This window comes from Camelina sativa, chromosome 12 (genome assembly GCF_000633955.1).
Source record: "Camelina sativa cultivar DH55 chromosome 12, Cs, whole genome shotgun sequence".
NCBI classification, from domain to species: Eukaryota; Viridiplantae; Streptophyta; class Magnoliopsida; order Brassicales; family Brassicaceae; genus Camelina; species Camelina sativa.
The window spans coordinates 9797779-9810187 of NC_025696.1; the positions used below are offsets into that span (position 1 = coordinate 9797779).

Genomic DNA, 12409 nt, shown 5'->3' on the forward strand with positions numbered 1-12409 from the left:
GGGGGGGGGGGGGGGGGGGGGGGGGGGTAATAGTTTGAAGTACCACGTCCATATACACGATATGTCGATATCTCATATGGAACATGTGAATTTGCAGCAAAACAGTTTTGTACATACAATCGATATGATTGTCCACACCACAGTATCCACAGTTTAACTATGTCTACAGTTACAACTACGAAGTTTCATTACCTATACCATGATTAATTTTATAGACCATAGCAAGTTAAACTAGTGTTTTTCTCGTTGGCCGATGCTCGAACTCGAAACCTTTCCAACTCTCTTCCTTTATAGTACACTGGTTGAATTCATAATCTTACATCAAATTTTGTTCTCGTTAAAATTTTTTTAAAAAAGTAAATTAAAATGTATATAGTGCATGTCAGCATATGCATATCATTGGAACATGGTAATGGGTTGGTCCAAAATCAAATAAATAGAAAAAATGACATTTAACGACCGACAATTTATATATAGAGGGTGGGAGAAGAATTAAATACAGAGCCTATCTAGTTTAGCTCTCTTCCATTTAAATAACAACACTCCATGTCGACAAAGTGCACGTTATGCTCCAAAGTCCAATCACAAAGATTAATTAACTAGTTAAATCTTCCTAAGAAACCATTAATAAAGTGAATTTAAACTAAACTTGTTATCATTGTTTTTCATTTTCTGACTATCACTTCACTTTAATAATGCATTGACAGTATTGTCTCCTCCTGTTTGAATTCAAAAGTTGTCTTTATAACCCTTTTGAGAATAAAAGTTACAGATCTTTTTACATTATTTTCTTGAGTCTCTGTGCCCTACACAGAGAGCCAAGCCGGTCATAACCAGAACTAAACCATCTGTTTTTGCAGAGTTGAAATGATTTAGAAGATTTGTTATACATTTTATTTCATAGACCGAGTATCAGTACAATAGAGACAATGAACTGTAGAAACCACTGTAGTAAAGGTCCACTGAACATCTATTTGCTTTTCAAGAACTACTTTCTCCTGATTGCGAATCGGTAAGCTTAGTGCTGAAATCCCAAACTTTCTTGGCCAGTTCTGAATCTTTGGCAAGTGGTAATGGTTTAGCAATGTTGCTATCTGCGAAGTATTCCCCTGTAACCCCTGCAACCTGAGGATTCAATGCCACATAGCAAGTTGTTGCTGCCCCCTACAAAGTCAAATATTCAACATAATTAGATAAACCAGACAACCAACAAACCAAGACAACCCCTAAAGCTACACTGGTATATAATTAATCAGCACCCATTCTCTCCCGGAGAAACTTTGTGACCGGTTTGTAACTGATCCTTTGGTTATCAGTGTGAGGTTTAGAGATTAGAAGCATACCTGTGGAACAGTCTTGAGCATATATTTAGCCACTGCACCAACAGCTCCTGCATCAAGCCAGTGACAAAGAGGATCAAAAGAATATCAGAGTATATATGTGCGTTAGTTTATGAGTGTGTAACCTTATCAAGAAAGGATTGATGTGAGTGAAATCAGAGAAAAAAAAAAGTTACCAGCCAAATAGCTGTTGAAGTAGCGCCCGAGATTCGTCATAATGGCTCCTGGATGAACTGAATTTGCTGTTATATTGTCTCCATCTTCCTGTTTTTATTCACACCAGATTTCAATCAAGATAACAATTGAAACATAGATTCTTGATTCAATTGCTTTGGTTACCTTCAGTTGCTTTGCAAGCTCATTGGCATGTAAAACATTGCAGAGTTTAGATTGTCCATACGCTCGCATACTACTGTAACTGCAGTAGAGACCAAACCAAGGAAGAATGTTAGAGATTTTGAAGAAAAAGACAGGATCAAAGGAATATTGTTTGGTTCACAATTTAGTACCTTGACTTGTCGTTGATCTTATCAAAGCTGACTCCTCCTGGGTACGAGAACCTATGAGCTTCTGATGATAGGTTAACAATCCTTCCTTCTCGTTTGCTTTCACGTGATGTGTTCTTCATTGTATCTAGCAGAAGCTTGGTCAGCAGAAAATGACCTGAAAATAAATTGGATCACAACATCCATGGCACTGATTAAAAGAGTGTAACTTAAGTTTAGGAAAAGTCCATAACGTTGGTTTGATCATCTTAACTCACCCAAATGGTTGGTTGCGAACTGCAGCTCGATGTTGTCTTTAGAGAGCATAAAGGGACATGCCATAATCCCCGCGTTGTTACTTACAAAAATTTGAGACAATTCAAAACATTATAACCATCAGATAATCCCAAATCTGTTATACATTAACCAATGGTATTTCAATAGCTTCTTACATCAAGAGGTTGAGTGGAAGACCAGCAGATTTGTACTCAGATGCAAATTTCCTGACAGAGTCCATTGAGCTGAGATCTAACTCCATGACATCGAGTTTAGCACCAGGGACTTGACTGACAATATCTTCCTTAACTTTAGCACCAGAGCCAGTGTTCCTCACTGCCATAACCACATGCACACCACGCAGTGCAAGAACACGTGCGGTTTCTACACCTATACCACTCGATGCTCCTGAAAACAATGTAACACAAACTTGAGGAACAATAAAAATCAATGCAGGCTAGACCACTTTCTTAAGTTTGTATCAACCAATGATAGACTGATACAAAACATTTGGATACCTCTATTACACCAATTCAAGATAAAACTACAGTACTCAATATACCAAATAATGAAGCAAGACTTCACATCCAGGACAAAAATTGACTCCATGGATGCTATTCCAAACTTCAACAGCCTATAACTGAACTGTTCAATTCAAGGATTCCATTGTTCTTGAGTGAAACCCTTTTTAATTATGATAAAAATACTAAGTAAAATAATCTTCCTGGCCAGAAAGTGTATAGATTAGTGATATATAACACAAACTACAATCAGCTGAAACAGAGACGAGTACAGAGCACATGTAATTTACGGATCTGAAGTAATCTTCCCTTTTTAGGCAAATGGTCCCAAACATGTTGTACACTGAATTCACCAAACAAAGAAACAATCCAATTTCAATAAAAAGCACTAGAGATAAAGTTTGTGAGCAAAAAGATTGTTACTTTAATTGACAAAACAAAACAGACAGCTTTCGAAACAACAAACAACAGTGAAGACCTCCATATTTATTAGGGTTGACCAATTAAAGTCAAAATCTCTTGTCTTACAGGTGAAATCAAGTCAGAGATGACCCAAAATCAGGAAATTTTTAGAAAAGTCTAAAACTTTAAACAAACCCAAGTCGAGATAGAGCTAAGAAAGTTATGATAAGAGAAGAGGAGAAGAAACCTGTGACTATAGCAGTGAGACCAGTCCCATCAACTCCATGTGTGACTTCTTCTGCAGTGGAACGAGACGAGAATCCAGATGCTCCTTTCGATCCAAAAAACCACATCTTTTTTGTTTTTCCTTTCTGGAGAAGATGATGAGGGAGAAAGAAAGAAGAAAAGATTACACTGTGAGAGTTGTTTAGCGTTTGTCTTCTTCTTGAGTGCTTTAAAATTCTTATTTTAAAACTTTAATCAATGTGACCGAAATGTGATTACTTTAAAAGAAAAAAAAATAAAGTGATGAGGAGACAATCCCCAGTCGTGGTGGAGATTGGATCTGCAAAAGTCAAAAGTTAGCTTTTAAGAACTTTTGTGACTAATATGCCTCCGATGATACAAGACGTTATGGGAGCTTTGTAGCGAACACCACCAAGATGACTAGGCTTAAACAGAACCATCTTGACGTGAAACAAAAAAAATTGAACTGAGTGAAATAGGAGAGGCCGCGCGAACGCAGGCCTCCACAACAAATAATGACGCAGGCTCTTCCTCTTGGGAAGACCTTAAGCTAAAGTACCCTTCCTTAAAGTGCAATGGAAGTCACTTAGCTTAGGCCACACACCTTCATGATCGTGCGTTGACCCCGTCCAGGTAAGTACTTTTTACGGATCGACCTTCGCGTTGTTTTATACTACAAAACACATGTCTCCCATTGTGAAACTTCTCGATGTGGGATAAGTACAAAGGGTGTCATGGTTTGATATTTAGTTTAACCTTAGTTTATTTCTTGATGGGCCTTAATGACTGTATTCTGGCCCATATTAACCCCACTTAACCTAGTTTTTTTTTTTTTTTTTTAACCTAGTTTTAAGTTGTATAGTCTTGGCTCTTAAACTATTCAGACTCGTTGAGAGTTAGTTAGCCATAAAAATATAGAATGGACTGAACTCTAACCATACTCACGAACAAAAACTGATATTGGGATTGCCAAAACATTTTTTTGAACTGTTCAATATATTTTTCTGAAAAAAACACCACATTTGATTTATCTGTTGTAAACGAACAATTGACCAGAAACATGTAGATCAATACATATCTTCTTTCGTTAACGACCCAATAAATATTTGCAATTAAATACTGTAGTTTTCATTATAGTTAAGTTATAAAATGAAGAATTCCTAAAAATACCACAATTTAAGGTTTTTTCCAAAAGTATCACACTTATTTTTTTTTCAAAAAATACTAGGTTTGGAACGGATTGACAAATGTAGATTTAAGACATAGTTTTGAAGGGTAGGATTTAGTTTTTATGATATAGAGATTAGTGTTTAATATAAAAAATTATTTCAATTTTGTGGCATTTTTGGAGAAAAATATATTTTAGTGGTATTTTTTGGAAATAAATTAAAAATGATATTTTTTGAAAAAAAAATCATTTTATTGGTATTCAACTATTCATGAGAATTGACCTTCTAAAATATAATAATATGTATGTAAGTGTGTATATAAATATCTATATATGTTTAGAGCAAATGATACATCCCCTGATTAAATTCTTCAAGTTTGAATCTTCTTTGCTGATGTTGTGTTTCCCCACGACCAAGTTTAACCGGAAGAACTGATCAGAGCAGCAACGGGGCCAATAAAGGCGGCATTGATGTAAGTTGTGGGTTCTGCGTGAGAATAATCTGATCTTTTGTCGCTATACTGGTCGGATGAATTCGGACCGCCCACAATCGCGCCGGTATGCTCATTCGTGTTTGGTGTATCAGAATTGTAGTATGAAAACCCTCCATTGCAGTCGATCTTCTCCGGTTTAGATATTGTTGATGGTAATGATGAGCCTCTATGATGAGGTTGTGTAGGATACTTTGACCCAAACCCGACCATGTAAGACATTGAAATTGGATTGTTTCCAAGGATATAATCCACCTGAATATTAAACCGGTTGGTTATTAAGAAAATGGAAATGGTGTATAGAACCGGACTAGGTGGGGATTAATCTATTTACCTGTGATTTGGCGAAATCTTGAATTTGAGATGAGGTGAACTGGGTTGAACCGCACTGAATTGAGCCGACCTGTGCTTTGGATAGAGTTTTTGCGTAGTTGAACAAAACCGTTGTAGCTGTTGTGACATATTGTAAGTTGCTACTGTCTCTAATGTACAAAATGCCACCTGAACAAACAAAAACGTACAAAGAAATGTTAGTACCATAAAACCAACATGAAAGAACAAATAAACCGGTTATTTAGCTAGTTAGTGAAAAGTACCAGGAGTTGGTTTAATTTGTTGAGAGCTACTTCCGGGCATCAATGCGCAGACGAACGATTCAACATCGGTCTTAAATTTAGCCAAGTCATTTGCCCCGTTGTAAAACTCCTTAAAACAAAGAAACAACAAGAAAATTTAGAGATCAACTTCGTTAGTGTTATAGAATTTAGCAAAGTCAGTTATATAATAGTTACTATATACTAACCGAAGCGAGTAAAGCCTGAGCGCCGGCGAATTTGTTGTCCCAACTGAATTCATTGACAGCTTGGCTCCAATCTTGATTGGTTATAAGATAATCTTTGTAACTCTGCTCTCCTGTTGCTTTGTATAGCCATGCCGCAGCCCATAATAATTCATCCTTTTTTGTTACCCCAAAATGTTTTGAAACAATAAGTGTCTTATGTAGTAACATACTGTATATGAAAATATCAATAGTTTTCATTCGGTCTGTCTGATTACCTGGTAGCCTGAGTATGAGCAGTAGAAGGGGCAAGATGCTTGGTAAGAACCTCTGTACTTATCAGCAAATTCAAACAGCTGCAAAAAAACAAGAAAGAAGTAGAAATAAGATGGATAATGAATCATGATTGAATGTAATGATCACGTGTATAAGCTATTTTTTAGGGAGACTTAATGTGCATTACTTACGGTTTTCGCATGGTCTAATAGCGTGGATGAATAAGTAGAATCGACCGATTTGAAAACAATTGAGGCGGCAGCAAGAGCGGCTGCGGCTTCACCGGCAGCTTCGGAACCCGGGGAAGAGGAAGAGATACTGTAGAGAGTTCTTGGTGTGTCCATATCTTCTGGCCTCTCCCAACAACTATGATCTGAATTCCCATCTCCTACCTTTTCATTATATCCATTATAAAACAAAACCAAAAATGTTATTCGAGTTTTGATTGTGAATTTGTTGGATAATAGTGAGGTATATAGTATATATGATAAGAAATGTAGCACGAAATGAAATATAACTTGGATTTCTCTATAATGTGTAACATGTCGGCTTAGTTAATATATAATGAGTAAAACTTGGTTTACCTGTGTATATAGCATGGTGGGCGACGTGTGAGCGCGGATGATAAAATCGGTTCCCCATTGGATAGCAGACCGGAGATAATCGAGCTGGTTAACGGAAGAAATCTCATTTTGGTATTCAATAGCAGCCCAACTCAACAAAGTTGTGGTAAATGACATTGGCCACACAAATTTTACATTGTCACCAGCATCGTAATATCCTCCAATCAGATTCACCTGGAAATTATAAAAACACACGAAAATTTGTTAAGTGATAGCATTATTAATGCAAAATTATAGATGTATAATGAGGTTCTATATATTTCTGAAGACATATATACAAATAGAGATGTTTATGGTTAGAGCCGGTTTACATTAGCTGATGAACCGTCGGAGAGGGCAGAATCGCCTCGCCAAGTAGCCCGTTGGTTAGTCGGGAGTTTACCGGATCGTTGGCCTTCAAAGAACAAGATAGACTTGTTTAGTGCATCTCCATAGTCAAGTGCTTCCAAGCTTTCGAAAGCCAAGAACATCCCAACTAACATTATCACCAAGAGCTTCCCCATTATTAATGTTTCTCTTTTGAAATGGCTTTCTAGTGTATCTTGATTTTGCTTGAAATGTGGTTCATGGGTGTATTTATACGTTTCACGTAATTTTAGGGTAAATTGGCTGCACTGTTAAGATGTTAACTCTAACAATAATTAAGTTTCTATGATTACGGAATCACAATCAATATTACGGTTTCATCATATAGCAAGTTGTAGTTATTGACATATCAAATCGTATCATTTTTTCTAACCACCATACCAATTTTTTTCTCTTCTTTCTGTGAAGGTTTAGAATTTGTTATTTAATGTAAGGCTTTTTGGCTTGTTTAGCACAACAAAACGGTATCGTATTAAATGTCTTTCTTTTTTGTTTCTTTTTTGTATATATAATATAATATATGTAAACAATATATATGTAAAACCTATATTTGTATATATTTCAAGCCATAAATATGGAAGTTAATAAATGTTATCTTGTGAAAAAAAGATTGATCTAGAAAAAAAAAAAAAAAGCAATCTTGTGATTCTTATCTAAATTCTAAAAGTGTGAAAACACAAACTGTCATTTTTCGCATGAGAATATTGATTGACTGCGACTCTATTATGGAGCTGCCGTGCCGTAGAAATGGCTATAAAATATTTCAGTACCCATTCTTCAGACGTCAATCTAAGATTTTGCCGTTAGTGTGTCATAAACTTATTTCAGTTATATTAGTTTATTACATTATAATAATTTTGTTAGTTGTTCCTGCGAACATATTGCACAAATTTCTTGCGTGTTCAGTGTTCATCACAAATTTATAGGGTTTGGGATGAAATAAAAAAAGGAACTCCCCACAAGGGATGGGCACAGGATATATATGGCGAAGCATGTGACAAAGTTAAATTTATGTCCACCATTTTCATTCCGCCTAACGCAAATTCGTGTACGTTCCCGTGATGTTTTGTTGCCTAAAGCAGCTGCCCTGCACCTCCACATTAATAATGCGTTTATGTGGGAGAAGCGCTTATGATTTATCTTTACCCTAGTTACATGCTTTGATGGGCCTCCTCCATGACTATAAATGGGCCGAAGAGATATTTTTATGTCCTATACTCGATCCCAAATAGAACCTAAAATGCTAAATAAAATAAATGATTTAAATCTTATTTCAATTTCCTCTCTTCAACAACAACCAAAAAAAGATAGCAATTTCATTATCAAAACTATAGGCTCTATACAAAAATAATATTTATAGATTAATTAGAGGCCAAGAGCTAAACCGCAAAATTCGAAAACCATTACATTAATATTATCCACTAATACCGGTCTCTTCCATGCCACCATCTCGACCTACATTTCCCAAAAAAAATGATAAAAACAAAAAAATAGCATTAGAAATGAAAAACCAACTATCATATATACTTAGAAAACATTCACTAATATAAAAATCTCACCAAGACTGTTCCCATCCGGGTCGTGATTTCGACATGCCGTAACGTCCGTAAGGGAAGCCGTAATGTTGAGGGCGCCTGGCGTTTTTGAACGCGCAGCAGCCAATGCAGTAAACAGCGATGAGAAAAACAACAACAATGACGTTCACTAGTGAGAGTTTGTGCCAATCGCGTCGTACGGTCTCTAACACGCCAGCTCTGCACGAGTCACAGTCATAGCAGAGCACCGTCGGGGCGTTGTTCCATTTATAACAATCCGGGTCTTGTTGTATCGGCGTGTCCGTGTTGTAAACGCACGACGTTGGTGGTTTGCAGCATCCAGACTATTTCCATATATCATAAATTCATAATATTTCAATAACTCTAATTTATATATATTAGCACTATATAACTAAGTTTTATGCTACTCTAGAATAAAACAGAGTAGAACATGATATTATTATAACAAGTACCTGAAGAGGAGATAAGTCCTTTTGGAGATAATCAAGAGGAGTCCAAAGAGCGAGCTTGGTACAAGTGACTGAGCCTAAGAGACAAGTCTTTATAGTAACCCAATAGTTAGTATCTATCACCCTAGTCTTAAGCCAAGGGTGATATGATTCAAGCTTAAACTCTTTATAAATCCTACCATCCACACCCACACCACCACCATGGCTAGTCACTATAAATCCAAACAGGGTCAAACCCATGAGCGCGACTATGATGAAGACCATGAAGAAGAGGTACACCCACAAAACCCAAGCCACGTCACAACATGCACCGACCAGACCAGCTATTGATAAGACCAAGATAGCTAGGCCTAATATCAAGAGTGGCTTCTGAAGAAAATGCTCGCATGTTGTCTTGCTCCTACCCATCCATAGAGCTGATCCTAATAGAACTATGGAGGAAATTAGTGTTAGGATGTTTAAGAACCCTAACACTGTATTGCTCATTCTGCTCATTTTTCTTGTCACTCTTTTTTTTTGTTACTAGATGATGATTCTTTGAATCTTTTTTTTTGTGTGTGTGTAAACTAAATATTCTTGCTGGCCTTGTCTCTCTCTATATATATCTTAATCACATATGATTCAGCTACTTTATAGTATACTTGAGAATATTATACATTAAAAACAATGTTGTTGATATACATTCACACGTTTGATTGCAATTCAAATCTTAGAGAAAACAAAAGAAAAAGAAATGAAATTATTCTCTTATCTTTTTATCTAATTTCCTGGTGTGCTTGCTACTTTTTATGTGATAATGTATGCGTCTTCACTTGCTTTAGTTTCATCACTTTTGAATTTTGTTGAGTGGCTTCACCTTTTTTCTTTTATATTTATTTATTATTTCATCGTTTTGGATCTTTGAAACTTTGTATCATATCAATACAAAACGTTGGTTGAGAGTCTTTTTCGTGAAATGTGGGCTTTATGTTTTTGGTTGGAACTTGGCGATTAAGAAACCTCTTTTATTTGGTACTAATATCGATAAAGACGACTCCATACTTCACAAAGTGGGATGATCATAAGCCAAAACTTCTTAACCATTAAGTAACTTTTTCCTCTCCAATTCCTTTTACATTACTTTTTGCTCTTGGATTATAATCTTAGGCTTAATATATGTGGCCACAATCATTAAGAAACTTTGAACGATTTAGATAAAACTCTTGACACAATATTATATATTTTTCAAAAAAAAAAAATTATATATTTTTATCAACTACAATTACATCATCATCGTTTAACATTCATTGGTTTCAGAGTTTTCTTTTTGTGTTACAAGATATTGCTAATCAACTTTTGTTTTTCTTGTCACAGTCGACCTTTTTGTTTTTCTTGATCCACTAGATCACTTTTGTTAATTTTTCTTGATTTCAATGGTTATACTAGAAAGTGTAAGGTTCTCCAATAAAAGCAATAAACAACTGAACTGTGAACTCTCACACTTTCTAGGCCCATTACTGTCTTTACTCTACAGCACAGTTTTGCCTACCACAATGCGATACCAGTCGCTTCATTAAACATGTGAACGATGTTACTAGTCTACTAGACTTGGTTCTTTGATTCTGTTAGGGGAAGGAACCCTACCATGCGGAACAGAACCTAACATGCAAATTACTAGTTAATGGCGTGAGAACATACAACACTTTTTACAGTTGTGGTTCTCATGTCAGATATAGGAAACAATTTACTATTGACATTGACAGTATTAGTTACTCTGTGTCCAGTTCAGTGATATATATACAAACGATTCTGAGCTTAAACTTGTACTCTAAGAAGGCTATCAAGATAAAATTCCATTGACATGATTATTTACACATACAATACAATGTAACAAGATAGATAATAATTTATACATACAATGTTACAACATCAAACTCCAGTGATAGAATCACATACAAGAGACATAAGAAGAAACATGTGGAATGCACATAGAATGAAAAATTGATATATTCTTAGAGTAATTAATTATGAACAGAGATTATGTGGGAAGCTTTATGTCTTGGACTTGAAAGGAATAGCTCTGATGACTATCTGATGGTACAGAGCAGCAAGAGCAGCACCAATGAATGGACCAACCCAGAAGATCCACTGCAGACATAGAAACCAGAATAAACAACAGATCAAAGAGCTTTTTTTTCAGTTTCCCCCATCCAAACACTTGATGTGTATTCATACTTATCAGTTAACACAACCGTTGATGTGAGAAAAGAGGAACTTACATGGTCATCCCAAGCATGATCTTTGTTGTAGATGATGGCAGCTCCAAGACTCCTGGCCGGGTTAATGCCAGTTCCAGTGATTGGGATGGTAGCTAAGTGCACCAAGAAGACAGCAAAACCAATTGGAAGCGGAGCCAAGATCTGCAAAATGTTCGAAAACCGAAAAAAACACATAAGGTCTATGCCCAGATTACGAACTCAACCCAATGAGGATAAGAGAATTAACAACATACAGGTACATGAGAGTCTCTGGCACTTCTCTTAGCATCAGTAGCTGAAAAAACAGTGTAAACCAGAACAAAAGTTCCAACAATCTCCGCACCAAGACCTGAACCCTTTGTGTAACCATGAGCCACCACATTAGCTCCACCGCCATTAGCCTGGTACGGCCCTGATTGAAACCCTTTAACCACACCAGCACCACAGATAGCTCCAAGGCACTGCATTACTATGTAGTACAGAGCTCTTGTCAAAGATAGCTTCCTCGCCAAGAACAAACCAAAAGTCACTGCCGGATTAATATGTCCTCCTGCTCACATCACCAAACCAATTTCACCACTCACACAAGTCAGAATCAGATTATGTTCTTGCCACAAAAGAAACCAAAACTGAAATTACTCAAAAAGTTTCAAACTTTAAGGGAGACATGACTTAAAGTCTCAATCTTTACTGAGGAAACGACTCAAAGTTTCAAACTTTCTTCTATATAACCACGAAATTAGCAAATTTCTCACAACCAATTAGCCCTAATTTCAGATACCTTCAGTCTAAATTCGAAAACTTTCAACCAAATTCAGAACAAGAACAGAGCTTGAACCTGAGATTCCAGCAGTACAGTAAACAAGAGCAAAGATCATGCCACCAAAAGCCCAAGCGATGCCTTGGATTCCAACAGAGGCACACATATTGGGAGCTCTCTTGACGCCCATCACTGTCAAAACGGTGACGTAGAGGAAAAGAAAAGTGGCTATGAACTCAGCTATGCCGGCTCTGTAGAAAGACCAAGATTTGAGCTCGCCGGGTTCGAATAACGGCGCCGGAGGTGGTTCTTTGTAGTCCTTGCTCTCCGTCTGCGCCGCCGTGCCGATCGGTTGCTTCTCCGGGAACTTGTTGGCTCCGACATTCACGTCTTCTTCTTTGCCTTCCATGTTTCTCTCTCACTCTCTATCTCCAA

At 36.7% G+C, this 12409-nt stretch overlaps 4 protein-coding genes across 4 annotated transcripts; all 4 read right to left on the reverse strand.

The window, feature by feature from the left end:
* LOC104731136 (short-chain dehydrogenase TIC 32, chloroplastic) lies at positions 723–3494 on the reverse strand. Its single transcript, XM_010450411.2, has 8 exons — positions 3272–3494; positions 2278–2509; positions 2104–2183; positions 1850–2003; positions 1680–1758; positions 1517–1604; positions 1344–1390; positions 723–1164 (listed from the first exon to the last, which is right to left on the reverse strand). Exons 1-8 carry the CDS (start codon positions 3375–3377, stop codon positions 982–984), a joined length of 969 nt encoding a protein of 322 aa, XP_010448713.1. The 5' UTR covers positions 3378–3494; the 3' UTR covers positions 723–981.
* On the reverse strand, positions 4707–7115 carry LOC104731137 (endoglucanase 20-like). Its single transcript, XM_010450412.2, has 8 exons — positions 6918–7115; positions 6568–6780; positions 6175–6375; positions 5986–6063; positions 5732–5884; positions 5526–5634; positions 5264–5430; positions 4707–5184 (listed from the first exon to the last, which is right to left on the reverse strand). Exons 1-8 carry the CDS (start codon positions 7107–7109, stop codon positions 4858–4860), a joined length of 1440 nt encoding a protein of 479 aa, XP_010448714.2. The 5' UTR covers positions 7110–7115; the 3' UTR covers positions 4707–4857.
* On the reverse strand, positions 8221–9597 carry LOC104731138 (tetraspanin-5-like). Its single transcript, XM_010450413.2, has 3 exons — positions 8981–9597; positions 8532–8851; positions 8221–8427 (listed from the first exon to the last, which is right to left on the reverse strand). The coding sequence occupies exons 1-3, from the start codon at positions 9470–9472 to the stop codon at positions 8394–8396; spliced, it is 846 nt and encodes a 281-aa protein (XP_010448715.1). The 5' UTR covers positions 9473–9597; the 3' UTR covers positions 8221–8393.
* Positions 10792–12409, reverse strand: LOC104731139 (probable aquaporin PIP1-5). Its single transcript, XM_010450414.2, has 4 exons — positions 12053–12409; positions 11469–11764; positions 11236–11376; positions 10792–11104 (listed from the first exon to the last, which is right to left on the reverse strand). Exons 1-4 carry the CDS (start codon positions 12381–12383, stop codon positions 11009–11011), a joined length of 864 nt encoding a protein of 287 aa, XP_010448716.1. The 5' UTR covers positions 12384–12409; the 3' UTR covers positions 10792–11008.